General features: G+C 37.6%; 3 protein-coding genes across 3 annotated transcripts; all 3 read right to left on the reverse strand.

The window, feature by feature from the left end:
• Positions 1-865: 865 nt before the first annotated feature.
• LOC121986662 (serine/threonine-protein kinase Aurora-1-like) lies at positions 866-2072 on the reverse strand. Its single transcript, XM_042540615.1, has 5 exons — positions 2067-2072; positions 1888-2001; positions 1526-1672; positions 1310-1433; positions 866-1005 (listed from the first exon to the last, which is right to left on the reverse strand). Exons 1-5 carry the CDS (start codon positions 2070-2072, stop codon positions 866-868), a joined length of 531 nt encoding a protein of 176 aa, XP_042396549.1.
• Positions 2072-3241, reverse strand: LOC121986663 (heat shock protein 83-like). Its single transcript, XM_042540617.1, has 2 exons — positions 3137-3241; positions 2072-2539 (listed from the first exon to the last, which is right to left on the reverse strand). The coding sequence occupies exons 1-2, from the start codon at positions 3239-3241 to the stop codon at positions 2072-2074; spliced, it is 573 nt and encodes a 190-aa protein (XP_042396551.1).
• Positions 3242-12171: 8930 nt separating this feature from the next.
• On the reverse strand, positions 12172-14069 carry LOC121986664 (heat shock protein 83-like). The gene is made up of 4 exons (XM_042540618.1): positions 13911-14069; positions 13686-13827; positions 13349-13497; positions 12172-12186 (listed from the first exon to the last, which is right to left on the reverse strand). Exons 1-4 carry the CDS (start codon positions 14046-14048, stop codon positions 12172-12174), a joined length of 444 nt encoding a protein of 147 aa, XP_042396552.1. The 5' UTR covers positions 14049-14069.
• Between the last annotated feature and the right edge of the window lie 5776 nt (positions 14070-19845).

The raw sequence follows: 19845 nt of genomic DNA on the forward strand, positions 1-19845 counted from the left end.
AGAAAAGAAAAAAATGCATCACATAAGAGAGTATCATGTTACTTACATTGATAACATGGGAAAATTCATGGCAAAAGATCAAAGCTCCAGATAACATGGGAAAATTATATCTCAGGATCCTTAATGTTTTGCATTCCTGCATAAGTTCAGTGAAGCAAAAGATCAAAGCTCCAGATAACAACAATTCAAAGCATCATTCTACAGCAACCCTAAACACTGACTTCCAAATAAACCTCCAATTCCACTTCAAAATGTTCAACCACAGGGAATTACAAGAGCTACCTGACAATATCCAACACCACGAATCCAATGAATCATCCACCAAGATCTTAAACACGCCTAAATCATCTCTCTTAAAAAAAATGTATAACTAGTGCTATACAAAGATCAAAAGCAACTAAATAAAGTTAAGTAGGAAGATACACAGAAGAAGGCAAACATCTGCAAAGATGTAAGTTTCTAATAGAAAAGAAAATATAATTTTAATGCCCAAGAAGGTTATCAGTAAATTAAAAAAAAAAGAAGGCAAACTGAAGAACATGCCAGTAGAGGATCCAAACAATTCATCCAACTAGTATTCTGATCCTGCAAGTAATAAGGAAACTATACCCCAAAAATAATCAAAAGCATAGTGCAATAGAGAAATGATAGGACATGAAATGAAGCTATGCACTAATTATGAAATCAATTGAGTGGGGTGCTACCAGGTACCAGTTCAGTAAATAGAATAAAATAGTGAGTAGTTATGCTACATTTCCTCCTAATTTAATCCAAATAAATCCAATGTATCATCTTGATGTAGTACAATGAAAAGCGCTGAGTCAAAGGCAATATCTTTACTACTCTAATATCCATTTTCTTTCCATTAAACTCTCAGAATCTGAAGCTTAGTGGAGTAGGCAATGGCAACCCAGTCGGGCTGGGAGGAAGACCACTGCAGCTGCTCGATCTCTGCTCCGGCAATGTAGGCAAGTATGGGATCGAGGCCACCCTCAGCAGAAGCGACTGCCATAGACTTCTGGATGTTGCCATGATAAACAAAAATATCATGAGGAAGAATCTATAGAAGTACCTGGACAACATGGGAAAATTCATTAAGAAGTACCTTAAGGTATTTCTAAAAAAACACATAAAGCTTATAAATTATCAGAACGTTTGTTCAAGTTTGTAGACACACTAGCCTCATTAAATTTGCAAATGCACAACACTTGTACATACAGTGAGAAAGGAACTGCAAATTCTATGGGTACATGATTAGAGTGCTAGTCCTTCATTGGCAGTAATAGATAAAAGCTCATGCACTGATAACCGTTAGTGTGTGTTTGAAAAGAACTCACTGTAGCAGTTCGCCTCTCACTGAAGCATTTGGACTTCTGTAGTTCCTTGTAGAGTTCACCTTTAGCTGCATATTCCAGTATCAAGTAAACTCGAGTCTGTGATACAAAATCTAGGTCAACTGAGGTGGCATAAAAAAAATTCAGGTTCAATATGCCTACAATCTTTATAAGTCAAGATAGAGCCGAACCTGATCATAGAAGTAACCATATAGGCGTAATATGTTTGGATGCCGGAGGTGGCTTCGTATCTCAACTTCACGTCGCAGTTGATGCTCAACTTGAGATTGTTTGAGCTGGCTCTTGAAAAGCACTTTCAATGCCACGATATGGTTACTCTGCCTCGCCAAAATGACACAAAGAAATCAGTTATAACATAATGAACGTACCCGGAAAATGAACTCTAGTATGCTTTGCATTTGAGCCGTCACTCGAAGCTAACAAAATTAAAGAGGTCCGGCACTAGAAATTCAAGCTTTCACCATTCTTAATTTGACAATATTATTAGTTTAAGAAAAGCGTTAGATAAATCTGTCAGAGTTGACTTTCATACCTTCTTTTCCCTGGCCAGGTAGACATGGCCGAACTTTCCTCTTCCAAGGGGCTTCCCAATATCAAAATCATTTAGCGTCCATCGTTTCTCCAATTCTGAAGCTTTCAAAGGAGACTATTGGGAAGAATCTATAGAAGTACCTTAAGGCATTTCTGGTTATTCAGCGTCCATCATTCAACATCCATCATTCAGTGTCCGGCACGTAAAGCTTGATGTTGTTCATCTTCTTTCTGGTGTCGAATAGGTCGAACGGAGCACGCTTCGGCACGAAAAGGATGGCTTTGAACTCGAGTTGTCCTTCTACAGAGAAATGTTTCACAGCCAAGTGTTCCTCCCAGTCATTGGTCAGGCTCTTATAGAACGAAGCATACTCTTCCTTCGTGATCTCTTCTGGCTTTCGCATCCAGATCGGTTTCTGCTTGTTAATCTGCTGCCATTCGTGGGAGACTTCTTTCACCTTCTTCTTCTGGGACTTTTTGTCCTTGTCTTCATCAACTTCTTCAATGTCGCTGTCCTCTTCCTTCTTCGATTCCTCATCGTCACTAATTTCTTTCTCGGTGGTCTTCTCTGACCATAAATAGATCGGATAGCTGATGAACTCCGAGTGCTTCTTCACTAGATCCTTAATTCTCCTATCTTCCAAGTATTCTAGCTACAAGACGGGGCAATTTGTATCTTTAATTATTAACTTGTGGGAGAAATTGAGAAAACTACGATAGCAGCTAAAAATCTAGACTATTTAGAGATAAACAAGTACCTAGTCCTCTTTGAGGTAGAGGGTGATTTTGGTTCCCCGGCCGAGCTGCTCGCCGGCTGTGTCTCTTGTGACAGTAAATGAACCACCGGCTTGTGATTCCCAGATATACTTCTCGTCGTCATTGTGCCTGGTTGTCACTAATAGAGATAAAAGAGAAATTATCTAGATTAACCGGGTCAAATTACCAAATCAACTCAAATTAAGTATTAGGATTATTCTAAAATTCTGTTATAATTATTAGAATAATTCTCAGAATAATTTTTAGATTTATTCTATTATTTGTTAATTGGTTAATTGATCGAGTACTTGTTTAAACCCTATATATTGTATTGTCCTTAGGGCAAATATCAATGAACAATAGATTTTATTGCTCTCATGTTATTTCTTGCTCTCGCTCTCTCTCTCTTCTTCTTTTAACATGGTATCAGAGCCATATCTCTTTCCCTCCTCTCAAACAGAGATCTAAAACCAATTTTTTTTTTTTATCTTAACCTTTGTTTTCTCTCTCCACAAAAGCAATCCATTACACCTTTGTTTTTCAGCCACATCACCTTTGTTTTTCTGCTGCCGCCGTTTTTGGTTTTCAACAGCATCCATTACAAAAGCTGCTGCTGCCTTTATTCTTCAACAACGATCCAGCGTGTTGTTCACGCCAATCTCTGGAGTGTCCATCATCCACCATCCCAGAAGAGAAGCTCCGGCTATCTATTTGCTGCTTGTCTTGGTTTTCTGCCACAAGAAGCTCCGGCTGTTCACATTGGTCACAACGCATATTTGTTCTCTTCTTCACCACAGATAAGTTTGCATTACACAGCTCATTACTTTTATAATGTCAGAACTTTCTTCTCCATCTTCCACCACAGAAACAAATTTTGCGACACAATTCTCTTCCTTACCCCTAAATGCCATGTCTTATTTACCCATCAAACTCACCAATGATAATTATATGCTTTGGAAGATGCAATTTATTTCGCTACTTCGTGTTCATGATTTACTCGGAATTATTGATGGCACTTCTCTTAAACCGCAAGAAGATGATTCAGGCTATACTATATGGAATAAGAAAGATCAACTAATTATGACATGGCTGATTTCAACAATTAGTGAGCCTATACTTCCTGCGATTGTAGGGCTTGTTAGCTCTCGTCAAATATGGGAAGCTCTTGCTCGAACCTTTGCTTCACAGTCTCAAGCACGTGTTCTTCAACTTCGCATGCAGTTACAATCGGTGCATCGAGGAGACAAATCCATCAATGAATATATGCAATCAATCAGAACCATTGTCAATAATTTAGCTGCGATTGGCAATCCTATTTCAGATCCGGATTTATTAATACATGTTCTTGCAGGATTGGGGCCTCAATATGATAGCTTTATTCCTAACATAACTACTCACATCGATCAAGTGTCACTTGATACCCTTCATGGCTTGCTCTCTTCACATGAGATACTTCTACAATTACAATCTCAAAGGGTTTCAGATTCTTTGCTCTTACGGCATGCAAGACTGATGGTACTATCCACCAAGGAAATAAAGGAGGTCAAGGACAAGGACAAGGATAAGGACAAGGTCGAGGACGAGGTCAAGGACAAGGACGAGGTCAAGGCCGAGGACGAGGGCGAGGACGTTGTCAGATTTGTTTCAAGATTGGTCACTTTGCTCATCAATGTTATAAGAGATATGATCCAAATTTTACTGGAGGTTTTGCATCCACATCTCAAGTATCAACCTCAACTTCATCATATCACCCAGGGCATTTTCTCTTGCATGCAACCCTTATGTACCTACGACAAATTCTTCAGTCTCAGGATGACATCCAGATTCTGGAGCAACTCACCACGTTACATCAGATTATGACATTCTTACAGAGGCCTCCTCCTATCATGGTCCTGATACTGTACAAGTAGGCAACGGTTCAGGTTTGCAAATTGCTCACCTTGGAAACACATTTTTTCATTCATCTGGTCGACTTTTTTCCATGCGCAATACACTTCATGTTCCTTCCATCACTAAAAATTTACTTTCAGTCCGTCAATTTGCTCTTGATAATAATGTGTTTTTTGAATTTCACCCTCACTATTGTCTTGTGAAGGATCCCACAACCAAAACCACCCTGCTCAGAGGAGAAATTAGAGATGGTCTTTACTATCTTCAACCTACATCCGCCAAAGCTCTAGTTGGAGAACGCACAAATATAACCTCCTGGCATGCACGACTTGGTCATCCATCTCTACGTCTTGTTCAAGGAATCATCAACCGGTTTGGCCTACCGACATCTTTATCATCCTCATCTCATTTTTGTGAAGCATGTTTAAAAGCAAAAAGTCATAAATTGCCCTTTGTTTCTTCTTCTCATATGTCTAGTTTTCCTTTAGAACTTATTCACTCTGATGTTTGGGGCCCTGCTCCTATTTTGTCGAATCAAGGTTTCCTTTATTATGTGATTTTTATTGATGACTTTAGCAAGTTTACTTGGATATTTTTCATGAAACGGAAATCTGATCTTTTTGATATCTTTTGTCAATTCCAAAGACACGTAGAACGTTTCTTTGACCGAAAAATACTTTCTCTACACTCTGATTGGGGTGGAGAATATCAAGCGCTTCATCGTTATCTGGGCTCTTTGGGCATTCTTCATCGAGTCTCATGTCCTCACACTCCCGAACAAAATGGCTCTGCGGAAAGGAAACATCGTCATATAATCGAAACTGCCTTAGCTCTTCTCAATCATGCATCAGTTCCACTCAAATTTTGGGATGACGCGGTTCAAACTGCTGTTTATCTTATTAATCGTCTACCTACTCCATTGCTTCACCATAAATGCCCTATGAAAAAACTCCATAATCAGTCGCCTGACTATACCTTCTTACGTATCTTCGGTTGTGCATGTTATCCATGGCTACGACCTTACTCCAAACATAAACTTGATCCTCGTTCTCAACAGTGTGTTTTCCTTGGTTATAGTAATTTGCACCATGGGTATCGTTGTCTACATATACCGACAGGGGCCATATATATATCTCGGCATGTTATTTTTGATGAATCTCTGTTTCCTTTTTCAACCACAACAACAACTCCATCCTCAAGCAGTGGTACCTTCTTATCACCACCTAATATCCCGTGTGAATTACCACAGGTTGCTCATCCAATTAAACACACTGGAATTGTGAGAAGAGATGGCATCTTGGGTTCTGCTCCAGAATTCTCTACAAATTCTCCTAGATCACCAGAATTGACCCGAGTGGCTACTCCATTGAGACCAGGGCATACTGATGAGAGGAATAATGCTGTGGAACCTATTCCGTGTCCAATCTCAGAAGCCTCGCCAGTTATGGATAATATACTCTCTAGCTCTGGATCGTCAAGTAATACAAGTCCATCATCGGAATCACCATGTCAAACTAGTTCCTCTTCCTCGTCAACAAGTGATTCGTATGATGGTCGTCCTCGGCGCGTGCTTCCCTTAAGTGACATATATGCACGATGCCCTCAAATAACAACTCGACATCCTCTTCCTCGAGCTTTATTGGTTTCTTCAAAGTCTATTGAACCGACTTGTTTTACACAGGCAAACAAGGATCCTAATTGGCGTAATGCAATGGCTATAGAATTTGATGCACTTCTTCGCAATGGAACATGGAACCTAGTTCCGCGTACTCCCTCCATGAATGTGGTGGGCTCTAAATGGGTATTTCGTCTTAAGCATCGAGCTGATGGTTCTCTTGAACGACACAAAGCTCGACTCGTAGCCAAAGGATTTAGTCAACAACCAGGTATTGACTTCAATGACACTTTTAGCCCAGTCATCAAAATTACATCTGTCAGACTATTGTTATCAATAGCTGTTAGTTCTAATTGGCCCGTACGATAATTAGACATTTCAAATGCATTTCTCCATGGTCATCTTGAGGAAACTGTCTTTATGGAGCAACCACCTGGGTTTATTCATCCAAAATTGCCATCTCATGTTTGTCAACTTAAGAAATCATTATACGGTCTTCGACAAGCTCCTCGTGCATGGTTTCATCGATTATCTAATTGGTTACAAACTCAAGGATTTACTGGATCGAAGACTGACTCGTCTTTATTTTACAAAAATAATGATGGATTTATGATATTTTTTCTTATTTATGTGGATGACATTCTGATAACCGGTAATAATCACAAGGGTATCACAACTCACTACAACAAAATCGCTCATAGACATCAGTGGAACAACATCGGTTTTAGGCTAAAACCGAAGTCTTTGAGTGTTTTACACCGGTTTTTCTAAAAACCGATGTCTATGAGCGCAAATTTTAGCTCATAGACATCGGTTTTTTAGGCGATGTCTATGAGCGCCCTTTTTTTGGTTAATAGACACCGATTTTAACATCGGTTTTTAAAATCCGATGTTAATAAACCCCTTCTTAAATAATTTAAATTTTTCACCGGCGAAAATTTACAAGACTTCACAAAATTCCCTCCAAACCTAAACCAATATCGTGCCCCTTCTCTCAACATAAACCTAAACCTCAACCTAAACCTCAGCCTCATCTCCCTCTTCCCCTTCCGCTGTCTTGCCCTCGGAGATCTCGCCGTCGCCGTCCCCTTCGTCTGCAAGTCCTGGTACCGCGCCTCCCTCGACCCTAGCTGCTGGCGCCGCCTCAACTTCCGCTCCCTCGATTTCTCGCCGTCGCCGTCCCCTTTGAACAGTGGGTTCATTTCCTCGTCACATCTCCCTGCCCGATTCCGCCGACCCTTCTCTTCTTTCCATTTTTCCCGAGTCGACAGAGCCACTCGTCGCGCCATTTCGCTGCCTAGCTGAGCTTCACAGGCGGCGCCACAGCTGACGGGGCACAACGCGAGGATGAGTGGAGGCGAGACGAAGAAGAAAGAGGCAAGTGTATCTACCTGTGATAACTCGAAATCCATGAGGTATAGTGGGGTGGAAAACCTATAGAAAGTGAGGATTTGGTATGGATTTCGACTGGTTTTCTTCTGGTAAAGGCTTTGATTGTTCTTCCTGGAGATGTTTTGATTTACTTCTTTTGTAGACACTTTCGATATGTTTTCCTCTTCTGTGGATGTGTTTGATTGGTTTTTCTTTGTATACGATTCGGGTTGGATTTTTCTCGGTGGGATGTGTTCTTGTTGGAGGTTTCGGTTGAAGGTTACTGCTTGGTTTGCGTATGTTACCCAAAATTGTTTGACAGTGATTTCTGATGTGTTCACAGTAGGTTTTCCTAGAGATTTTGGCTGGTGTTCGATGATTTGAGGTTGAGTTGTGTTGTGTTTTCCATGATGAACAAGTTGTAGAGAGTTGCACGTTACCTGTTTGTTAGAATGGGTCACAGAGAGGTCAGAAGTGATTCGAGCTTTCCTTGAAGTTTTGGTTCCTAATTGGAGGGTTTCGGAATGATTTAGAGTCGAATTTGTGTCTTCGTGAGAAGTTGATTTGAAATCTTTGGGTAATTTCCACTCAATGAATTTTCCCCTGCAGCATCGTTTACGGATTTCTTTTGATTTGGTTTCTGGTTTAGCTCACTTAGAATGTGATAGCAGATCAGGAAAATTAATGATGCATTGTCAGGACTGGTGGGTGGAAGACCTTTCTGTGCTAAAAATTGATCTTTATCAACGAGTTATCGCTGCAATGAGGAGAGCTGGTGACTACGTATATTCTTGATGTTTATTTGTTCCCATTCTATAACCTTGATCCTATGTTTGTTGCACCTATATTTCAGCTGTTCTCTCTCCCTATCTGAACCTGTTCAATGAAAGTATGTGATAGGTTAATTGTTTACTGAGAGTACAACTCAAGTTGCATTTCTTGTCACCTTCTTTTCTTGATATTCACTATTGTGGAAAATGGATTTTCAATTTTGTGCAGTATGCATCTGACTTACTAAAAAAAACAATGACAATGATAATGTTTATTGTCGATACTTTTAACTCCATCAGGCAGTAGTTGTGAGCATTGACCCTCGGAGAGTCTTTGTCGGGAGCCCTGATGATGTTGAATTTAAGACCATTAAGGTTTCTTCCCCAGGTACTATATAATTATAATTTAGCCTTTCTTGCTTCTTTTAGCTCCACAAATTATTGCTTTTCTCATTATATGTTTCTTTCCACTTCTCTATGATTACATTTCTTCTTCCATGATAACTTCAGGCCCCTCAGGTGAAGAGTAGGCATGGTATCAGTGCACAGTAAGCTTTTCATTATTTATGCACATTATTTTCCCTAGTCATGTATTTTGTCACTAATTTCTTCAAACTAGTCTGGATGCTTCAACCCAAACTCGTAACTATAAATTGGATTACTTTGTGTTAACCTCAGATGAACAAACAAGGTCTTCAAATCTTTCTCTTGTCTGATTTGACCTTTTCTTGTGCAGGTCAATGGTGGATGTGAGGTTCGGCCTATTGGAGCTTTTGAACTTGCAAAAGCTGTCCAAGAACTTGGAGCTGGAGAAATACTATTAAACTGCATAGACTGTGATGGTAATTTTTCTTGGAGTTTGCAAAAGTGTTCTGTTTGTCCATCCCTGAAGCCTTGTCCCTTTGAAGCCTAATGTCTAGCAATGGGTTCATCAAGGCCTCATATAATGTCATTGTGCATAAGAGAGATGCAAGTTCTTCTACAGTGTATTTCGATACCTTGCTCAGATACACTAGTTTTGAATAGCATATATAAATTTATGAAGAAATAGTGAAGCAAAATTTGTATAAGCTAAATAGCCTTACCGCGACATCTACATGTGTCAGGATGGGGAACTAATGAGAAGACACTGATCAACATTTTAGCGCATAGAAATGCCACCCAAAGAAAGCAGATTCAGTTGGCTTACGAGGAATTGTACAACGAGAGTCTCACCAAAAAGCTCGAATCAGAACTGAAAGGAAACTTTGAGGTGGTTATTTTTCTCAACCTTTATTGTCCAATGAATGTTTTTATCTGTAGGGGCAACATCATTTGCAGAAGCTAATATTAATTATTTGAAAAATTTATAAATGTGAAGAGATCGACATGAACTTAGATATGACTTGAACCAATACTATGAATGTAAGTACATAATTAATGGTAGATTGATAGGACTTGTGGCTTGTTATGCGTGATATGCTTATGTACACTATCACATTGTAGCGGTGTATCTGATTATGTTTGATTCTTCAGAAAGCTGTATACCGCTGGAAACATCCACACTTCCAATCAAAACTTGACACTCTTAATTTGATAGCATGTAAACGTTTACAAAAAGCATTAGATGTTTTGTTTCACAAGAGTGAAAACTAGTTGCTTCTACTTAATATGTACATGGTTTATGCATATGGCTTAGGTGAAAAGGAGAAAAGAACCCACACAAATTGGGACAAATTTAGCTCTGACATAGCATGTACAGTAGCTTAGGGATGACCTTAAGCAATTCACACAACATAAAACACATGAATTAAACAACCCATATTAATTGACCTACATCCCATTAAAGAAAATTTATATGTTGACTTAAGCAATCCTTATGCAACCATTAATGAGTGTAGCATTCTCTCATTTCATAAGCTTATATGGTTGCTTTATTTGCCTAAAATAAGTTACAAACCGGATGCTATGCTTTTGTTACAAACCAGATACTAGTTGGAGACTAAATGATTGCCTAAGAAGAAAGGAATTAGAGATTAGGAGCTGCAGTGAGTAGAGTGGCTGGATAAGCTATCTTAAATGGTAACCTTAGGATTAAAGTATTGATTACATTTTTAACCTGCTCAACTTCCTCTAAATATCTAACACATTGATACTCGAATTTAACCTAACCTATTAAGATAAATGGGTAATCAAACTTAAAGGGTACCCATTACCATATTTAGCTATACCAATGAATTTCAAGTTCAACTAGAAGTAAGAGTGAGTGTCAATATGCATGTGGGAACCTCAAGAATAGGGAACTCTTTGTTTTTATGATTTAACCCCTCTTCATTATTTTACTCACCTCTTTTGTTTTTACCTATATTCATGTTTTTCATTAATCAGATAGAGACCCCTAACTACATTATTTAGGCTACAAGCTCGACCTCTACCACATGGCTATAGGGAGGAAATGATCATGTTGATCCCTAATCTTATCCCTAGTCGATCATTAAACATTAAATGTGTGGGAATTTACTAGAATCTACTCCTACATGAAGCAAATGAATAAAAACTACAAGTAAAGCTTACCTACCCTGTTATGACTTCAAAAGAATATGCTGAATTTTCCATGTATGCTGGCCTTTAATATAGAGGGCTACAAGAGGATTATATCTTAGGTCAAGACACTCCAAATCCATCATAAACCAAAGGAAAAATAGTTTCTACTTACTAGAGGATTGAATGGACCCAAAAGGAAGCTCTAACTTGCTGTTTTGGGTGCTGAACTAAGGAGGCAGCTGCCTTCTTGCCGCATTCCTTGCTGCTGTGGTTGGTAGCAGAAATCACAGAAAATAGGGGGCTTAGTGCAGGATATTCAGGATACCAAGATGGCATCAGAGGTAGTACAATAAATAGTATATCTCTTCATCAGAGGTAGCTTTGTTCTTCTATGCTTCACTAGATTTGTTGTGTAGTCATATTTCTTTGTTCAACCATTATCATGCCTAGTAAGTTGTTGTATGATGCTGTCGGTTCTTATCAATCTGTACACTTGAATTAGAAGGAGCAAATTATTTATGTTATATTCTAAGCAGCATATACTAAGTGTCATATATGAAAGTTTTAGATTCTATGTTATATTCATTATCTTGCACAGCAGCCTTTAAAAACTCAGTATTCTATTTTATTTGATACATGTACACATTTGTTTTAGTTATTTGACATATGGTGGATTTATGTGTTTTTACAGTTTACAAATCTCAAGTACTCTAGAGTTGAAATTGATGAAGTGCGGTTCGAGTGGGCTGAATGCATGCTAGATTACATTTGAAGTGCGGTTCTACCTTGATGTGTTAAAAGAATGTTCTACCTTGATTTTGATATTTATTAGCTAGCTTTTGATGTAAAAAGAATGTTTGGGTATTTTATGGATATTGTTGTAAGAAGATTATTTATATAATTTGTGAATATTTGTGTATTTTATGGATATTATTGAATGAAGAATATTTGTACAATTTGTGAATATTTGTGTATTTTTTTTTGTTATTGTCGGTTTTAAAATCAAATCTGTGCTGTTAGAAAAAATACATATTACATCGGTTTTCCACCGATGTAAAACCGGTGTTATAAAGTAATATTACATCGGTCATTTACCGCTGCCAAAACTGGTGTTCTTAACATACAATATTACATCGGTTTTACACCGTGTATGAAACGGTGTCGTTAAGTGATACTACACCGGTTAATAATCGATTCGAAAACCGGTGTCGTTAAGTGATACTACACCGATTTTAACCCGATGTCTAAAATGGCAGACTTTTAACATCGGCTTCATAGACATCGGTCGAAAATCAAATAGACACCGGTGGAAAACCGATGTCTATGAGCGATTTTGTTGTAGTGACTTTATTAAATCTACTCAATCAAGAATTTCCTACTCGAGATTTGGGCTTTGCTCAGTTTTTTCTTGGCATTGAGCTTATTCCACATGAGGATGACTATCTTCTCTCTCAGAGCAAATACATTACTGGACTTCTTCAAAGAGCTAAAATGGATGGGGCACGTCCGGTCTCTACACCAATTGCTGTAAACAACTCTCTATCTTCATCTTCTCCTGCTCTGTCTGATCCACAAATTTATCGAAGTATTGTTGGAGCCTTACAATATGTCACTATCACACGCCCTGATATTACTTTTGCAGTAAATCGTGCTTGTCAATTCATGCATGCTCCAAATGAACAAAATTGGGATAATGTAAAAAAGAATATTTCGTTATCTCAAAGGTACTATTCTACATGGTCTTCTTCTACATCGCCAATCGTCTCGAGATTTACATGCTTATAGTGATGCGGATTGGGCTAGTTCTCCTGAAGATAGACGCTCTACTAGTGGATATGTGATATTTCTTGGACGAAATCTTATCTCATGGAATTTGAAAAAGCAACCTACGGTATCTCGTTCAAGCACTGAGGCAGAATATAAAGCTATAGCAAATACAACGTCTGAGATTATTTGGCTTCAATCACTTCTCTCTAAACTTCATCTTGCATCAAATATTCCACCAAAAATTTGGTGTGATAATATTGGAGCAACATATCTCTCAGCAAATCCGGCCTTCCATGCTCGTACAAAACATGTAGAAATTGACTTTCATTTTGTTCGTGAGCGTGTGGCAACTCAACAATTATCTATCTCTTATATCTCTGCTGAAGATCAAATTGCTGATATATTTACTAAGCCATTATCCAGACACCGTTTCAACAAGTTAGCAAGCAAACTCAACGTTAAAGATCTCCCGTTAAGTTTGTCGGGGGGTAATAGAGATAAAAGAGAAATTATCTAGATTAACCGGGTCAAATTACCAAATCAACTCAAATTAAGTATTAGGATTATTCTAATAATTCTGTTATAATTATTAGAATAATTCTCAGAATAATTTTTAGATTTATTCTATTATTTGTTAATTGGTTAATTGACCGAGTACTTGTTTAAACCCTATATATTGTATTGTCCTTAGGGCAAATATCAATGAACAATAGATTTTATTGCTCTCATGTTATTTCTTGCTCTCGCTCTCTCTCTCTTCTTCTTTTAACAGTCACAATAACCTTCCCGGCAACCAGGTAGGCGGAGTAGAAACCGACACCAAATTGACCAATCATGCTCACATCCGCGCCGGCTTGGAGTGCCTCCATGAACTCCTTGGTGCCAGACCGTGCGATAGTGCCCAAATTGTTCACCAGATCTACAAAGACAAACAATTACCAATGTTCTAGATATTTCATGTTTTCAGGTTTCGCCGATCCATCACTTGGAGAGCATCATTTACCATAAAATGGTGTACCCTCAAAAAGTTGGATTATGAAGAACTACTTGCAGTGAACGCAAACATTCAAACGAGCATCCCGACAAGGAGCGGAGAAGAGAAATTACCAGCTTTGGTCATGTCGGTGCTGCTGTCGATGATGGAAAGCGTCTTGTTTGCCTTGTCAGGGATGAGGCAGATGAAGAGCTCCGGCTGGGCGTCCAGCTTGCTCTTGTCAGTGAGACCCTCGAACCGGATCTTATCGAGTGCCTGTAGTCACACGATTTGCTTCAGCAACGACAACACAGGGGAAAAAAATGGGAGCAGCAACATGGAAAGCAGCGATGTCTCACATCCGAGGCGTTGCTAATCAGCTCGCGCAGGAAGATCTCCTTGTTGGAGTAGAAGGTGTTGATGATGAGACTCAGCAACTGGTTGATCTCCACCTGGAACGCGAAGGTCTCCGTCTCCCCCATCTGCACGTCCGCCATCACCTCGATCGAAAGAAACTGGTTTCGTGAACGGGAACCAGAATCGAATGAATCAAGTGCTTCGATGCGATCTCGTCGGCCCCTACCTTAGCCGGGAAGAGCGAGGAGAGGAAGGAGGAGGAGGAAGAGAGGATCGGACGAGGAGGCAGAATAGAACGATTTATGCTGCGATTTTGCTTAGGACCGAAGCAAGTGGTTTTGATCCTAATCGGGAGAGGAAGGGGCGTCGATCCAGGAAGGGGAAGAGATCCAAGAAGGGGAAGAGGGAGATGAGGCTGAGAGAGATGGTCGGAGGTTTAGGTTTAGGTTTAGGCTGATAGAAGGGGCGTGATATTGGTTTAGGTTTGGAGGGAACTTTGTGAAGTGTTGTAAATTTTGGCTGGTGGAAAAATTAAATTATTTTTTTTTGGTTCATTAACACCGGGTTTTAAAAACCGCTATTAAAACTGGTGTCTATTAACAAAAAAAAGGCGCTCATAGACATCGGCTAAAAAACCGATGTCTATGAGCGAAAATCTGCGCTTATAGACATCGGTTTTTGAAAAAACTGGTGTAAAATACTCAAAGACATCGATTTTTGCTTAAAACTGTTGTTGTTCCACCGATGTCTATGAGGGTTTTTCTTGTAGTGAATCTTGTGTAGCGGCTTCTTATGTCTCCCTCGGTCTCCGAAGTAGTTTCCTCTTAGGTGCAATTTGACCAACTAACCTTGACCATTTTTATCACCTTACACCGTAACCTTTAAGCATAGGATTCCTGAGTTGCATGCAAGATATCACTTAACATCGGAATTCCTACAATTACTATACTATCCCCAAACGTTCTCCCAAACTTACTTAGGAATGAAAATTTGAAACTTTTATGACATGTTATGATTAAAGGTTCAACAATGAGCATTATGGTCTTAAGTTTCAAAAAACAAATTGTTCCAGATTTAGAAGTTAACTACTATAATGTCATTTGAAACTAAGGCCAAAAACCCTTCTATATTAGGGGAAAAAAATATTAGGCTGGGTATAAAGCTAACAATAATATTTCGGCATTCATCAAATTATTAATTAAGTCTAAGCAGTTTTAATCAATATCAAGCATACTATCAAACCTCTGACTTAACACTACAACAAACATTTCTTTTCTTCATGCATGTAAGCTACAAAGAATTTAAACTTACAGACTTGAGGCTCGACTGCGTGAGCTTATCAGAATTGGTAGTAGGCACAACCCTTCCAGGAACTTTTTCTCTTATACCAACTGTAACACCCCTATTTTTTCCCTTTATTTTTTTTATAATTCATAAATCTAACTACAGACGTCACTTGCTCATACTTCCATAGCGATTTCTTAGTTCAAATAAAGATTACATAGATAATTTGAAAAAAAACATAGCTAAATGCGGAATTTAAAATAGAAGTTCTTCGAGTTGTACTGCCATAGTTCCGAGCTAGCTCACTAGTCAAAGCCTCCTATCTCATTTGTTCCCTTGTCTGAAAAAGAAAGGTTAAAGTCTGTGAGTCGAGAAACTCAGCATATTCAAAATCATGTCATGCAATAGTTAGCGCCTATAATCTAGTGTATTAAGGGAAACCACGTTCTAGGTAACTAGGAACCTTCCTACTAACATACCACGAACGTATACACAGGCATCGACATAAGCATCAGGGCATAAATATAAGCATATGATAGACATAATTATGAGCATGTACATCAGCATAAAATAAGAATAAATATATTCATTCAAACCGACATAATCATGAGCATGTACATCAACATAATGTTAGCATAAACATAAGCATACAAATAGACATAATTATGAGCATGTATATCAACATAACGTAATCATAAATATAAGCATTCAAACCGACATAATCATGAGCATGTACATCAGCATAATGTAAGCATAATATCTCATAAATCACTTTAAGGTAAGGATCATTGAAAGTGACTAGCTTTCATCATATGGTCGATTAAACAATCTCAGCTATAAAACCATGGTACCTGGCAGCGGGGCGTCAGCAACTGTCGTCACTAGGTTATGGCCTGACATGGAAAACTGATGTTGGGCTCCCTCTGGGGCCTTGTCCCATAAATAGAATCCCTTTGGGGCCGTTTTGCTTATGGTGTTCCCATCTAATCATTTTCATTTTGTCACACTCAACTTATCCGATATTGGGCTCCCTCAAGGGCCTTCTCCCGTAAACGGGTTCCCTCTGAGGTCATCTCCTGTAAATTGGTTCCCTCTGGGGTCTTTCCCTCATGGTATCCTCATTAAATCTTTATTATTATCATTATCATTTTGTTATATTCAAATTACCCTATATTAGGCTCCCTCTGGGGCATTTTCAAGTAAACGGGCTCCCTTTGAGGCATTTTCCCTCACGGTATCCTCATTAAATATTTATTATTATCATTATCACTTTAAGGAATCATAATCAGACATAAGAGGGACATGAACATAAACTTAAGCACAAACATGAAAATTCGCAACATAAAATTAAGCATAGATTTCAACGTCCTTCTGTGCATAAACATAGTGTGAGCATCATAAAAATAAAGATGGCATAATTGTAAACATGCACGTAAGCATGTAATTTTCATATCATAAGCTTAAGCATAGACTTGTATATTAACTTAGCATATGAATGCTTAGCAACATAAATAGGGCATAATCATAATCCTAAACATAAGCATGTAAAGATCTCTAGTTTCCAACACTACTACAAAATGAGCCTAAGGTATTGCTTTGAGAGCAACACTTCATTAAGTGTTGTCATATATCAAATTTATAAAAGAACATGCAACACTTTCAAATAAGTGTTCCATTATAATTAAAATGCAACACATGTTTTAGAAGTGTTGTACTTGTTATTAGAAAAGATAATACTTTTTAGAAGTATTGTAATATAAATACATAAGTTATAACCAAAACCCTAAGTTTCCCCTCTCCCGATTTCTTTCCATTTCCCCCATTCCTCTTCCTCTTTCCCCGATTCATCACCGCCACCTCTCTCTCGCATCGCCCTCTCATCACCGGCCAAGTGAGAACCACCGCCACCCTATCTCTTCCACTTCACTCTAAACCCTAGCCTCCAAATCCACCGGAGCTGACCACTCTCTCTCTCTCTCACGGATCTGTTGCCCCTCTCATCTGAGCGTCTCTACCATCGCAACCACCACAGGCACGAAATGTTGTCATGCTCACTTCTATGTCGCGCGTTGCCATTGTTCCAGCAAAGTAGATGCCCCTTCTCCTATTTGTATAACTACCACACTAGTCTTGCTGATGAGCTTTACAACATTCAGGACACTTATTTTCCTGTTGAACCAAATGAGAAATTAACCATATTGCAGTCTAAATATGATCTTGCATTCCAACTCCTCATTTCTATACCTCCAAGTATAAGTATTTCATTTTCCATTTTTTCCCTTCTTACATGGAAAAAATAGCAAATTTGGAATGAAGTTTCATACTTTAGATCATAGTTATTTATAATTCTTTGTGGTAATTGGACAAAAAATAGGAATCGCTAATGCAATGAGCAATGCACGAGTATTTAAGAGGGAAAGTGTTGGATTTCTTCTCTAATTATAGAAAAGATGTAGAGGATCACCTTTCTAAAGCTGTGAGTGATTAGCATTAGTTTTCATCAAAATGGTTTCTTTTGTTTTTCTCTCTTTTGATGGCTTCGATGAGCTAATTATTATTGACTTTTTTTCATTCTAGTGGGCTTTCGAGTCGACTTGTTTTGGAATATTGGGTTTTTTGTTCTTTTCTTAGTGTTATTAAAGTTGTCACTTATTATTTACTAGTAAAAGGTTAAGTTTAATCCTTCTCTTGGGGATGCATGGCTGAGTTTGTGCAATTGTATTGGAAGAAGGGTGATTTAGCTACTGCAAAGAATTACTTCATGCATGTTTTAAGCAGGGTAATTTTCTTGTCTCACTCGCTTAGATCTTTATTCATTGTATTGATAGGATGCTAAGATGTTCTGATATGAGATTGTGATGTTGTTGTGTTGTGGCCCATGATCCCAATAAAAGAATACTCTATCAACTATCCATGTTTGAAAGAAAAATGTCTCAAGGCAAGCACTTACGTTTTCTTGTTCTTAAGTTTCTTTTGCCATTTTAGCTTGTTGGATTTTATATTAGGAATGAGAGTTGATTGCTATAATGAGAATTGATGAAACAATTGATAATGCTCTTATTGGAATGTTTTGCTAGTAATTTCATTATCAAATGTATCAGTAGCTTTATCTAAAGATGCATATTATTAAAGAAATCCATTCATGGACTTAGAAATGTTCAAGTTTTACAAGATTCTAATGGTCCATTGGTCCATTCATGTGGTTTTCTGAACTCATTTTATTCTTTCTATAGTTGATAAGATGTTCTTGCTTTTAGCTTATTGTATTTTTATTTCATTCTATGCTTGATTTGGTGGTCTTGGTTAGTGGTTGCATGTTTGTTTACTCAATTATTTCTCTTTACTACTTTCTTTATTCTTCAAAAAGAAATAGTTAACATGCTTGTGATCAAGAGTCTTATGTACTTGTTATAAATCAGTAAAATAACATATTAGGATACTTGCTTTGAGTGTAGGTGGCCAAGCTTTATTAGTAAAGTTCAATATATTCTTGTTAGTTTACTTTTTTTTTTGCCCCCTCTATGTTAATTGATTGGGCTTCTTTAAATTTAATTGCAATCATAGTTTCTTTGGAGTTTGCATGGTAAAGATGGTTGCTTTGTGTTTTCTGCAGGGGTATGTGGACAAGTACATCAAGGTATAGTTGTATTTGAGAGGTTGTTCATTTTTAGTTGTGGCACAAAGATTTGTATAACTCTATAGAACTGTATGCCATACAAGAATTGTGATGATTCAAGTTTTAAAATGAGCTTCACACTAAAATATGTATATGACAAAGCTATGGGTGTGAACATGTTTATGCCACATGGAGGGATTCATGAAGATATTAATTGATGGATTTTGTATAATACTTTAGCTAACTACATATTTTTAGATGTTAATTGTTGGCTTTTTGTAAAATTTTAAGGAGAATATAGTGTGGTACAACTTTTGCAATTCAAAGATCATATTTTGGATAATTTATTTTGTAGAATTGTGTTTAATTGGATGATAAAATTACATTTTCAATAATATATTCATGAAAAAATAAGTGTTATTATTAATGGGTAAAAGTGTTACCTTTTTAAAAATAAAACACAAATATAAGTGTTGCATATGAAGCAATAAGTGATGCATTTAAGGGATAAAATTTTTTAATAAAAAGTGTTGCATTTGTAAAGAAAGTGTTGCATTATTGGGTTTAAAAATTGTAAAAAGTGTTGCTATTAATAGTAAAAATGGTTGCTATTGCTCAAGAGTAACAAAAAAAAATAAGTGTTGCTCTTGGGAGAAAAATATGTTGCATATAAAGAAGTGTAGCCTTTGCTATATATCGTAACTATTTAAAAAAGAGTTGCGTAAAATGACAAAAGCATTGTGTTATATCTAACATGATAGGACTTTAGAAGATAGAGTCAAAAGTGTTACCTTAGGCATAATGCAACATTTATAGGACCAAAAATAAGACTTTTAGGATGATGCCTTAGACTCAATTTATAGTAGTGTAATGGAAAACAAATAGAAGAATATGAAATCATTGTAGAGCAACCTCATGGTGATTAAACCCTTAAAAATAAAATTTAGTCTACTCCTATAAATCTAAAATTTAGAAATTTTATAATTTGAATTGAGCATCAAATGGTCTTCTATCTTCTAAAGCAAAACAACTAGAAG

Source organism: Zingiber officinale, chromosome 5B (genome assembly GCF_018446385.1).
Source record: "Zingiber officinale cultivar Zhangliang chromosome 5B, Zo_v1.1, whole genome shotgun sequence".
Taxonomy (NCBI): domain Eukaryota; kingdom Viridiplantae; phylum Streptophyta; class Magnoliopsida; order Zingiberales; family Zingiberaceae; genus Zingiber; species Zingiber officinale.

Bases quoted from the DNA above. Each gene is read 5' to 3' on its own strand.
- LOC121986662 (XM_042540615.1), bottom strand. The intron at 1,673-1,887 runs GTATGAAAGTCA...TTGGCGAGGCAG, and splicing joins ACCTGGCCAGGGAAAAGAAG to AGTAACCATATCGTGGCATT. The intron at 1,006-1,309 runs GTTATCAGTGCA...AGTCTATGGCAG, and splicing joins TTTTCAAACACACACTAACG to TCGCTTCTGCTGAGGGTGGC.
- LOC121986663 (XM_042540617.1), bottom strand. From the start codon at position 3,241: ATGGATGCTGTTGAAAACCAAAAACGGCGGCAGCAGAAAAACAAAGGT. The intron at 2,540-3,136 runs GTTAAGATAAAA...CCCGTCTTGTAG, and splicing joins TGTGGAGAGAGAAAACAAAG to CTAGAATACTTGGAAGATAG.
- LOC121986664 (XM_042540618.1), bottom strand. From the start codon at position 14,048: ATGGCGGACGTGCAGATGGGGGAGACGGAGACCTTCGCGTTCCAGGTG. The intron at 13,828-13,910 runs GTGAGACATCGC...GTGTGACTACAG, and splicing joins TGATTAGCAACGCCTCGGAT to GCACTCGATAAGATCCGGTT. The intron at 13,498-13,685 runs GTAATTTCTCTT...TTGTCTTTGTAG, and splicing joins CACCGACATGACCAAAGCTG to ATCTGGTGAACAATTTGGGC.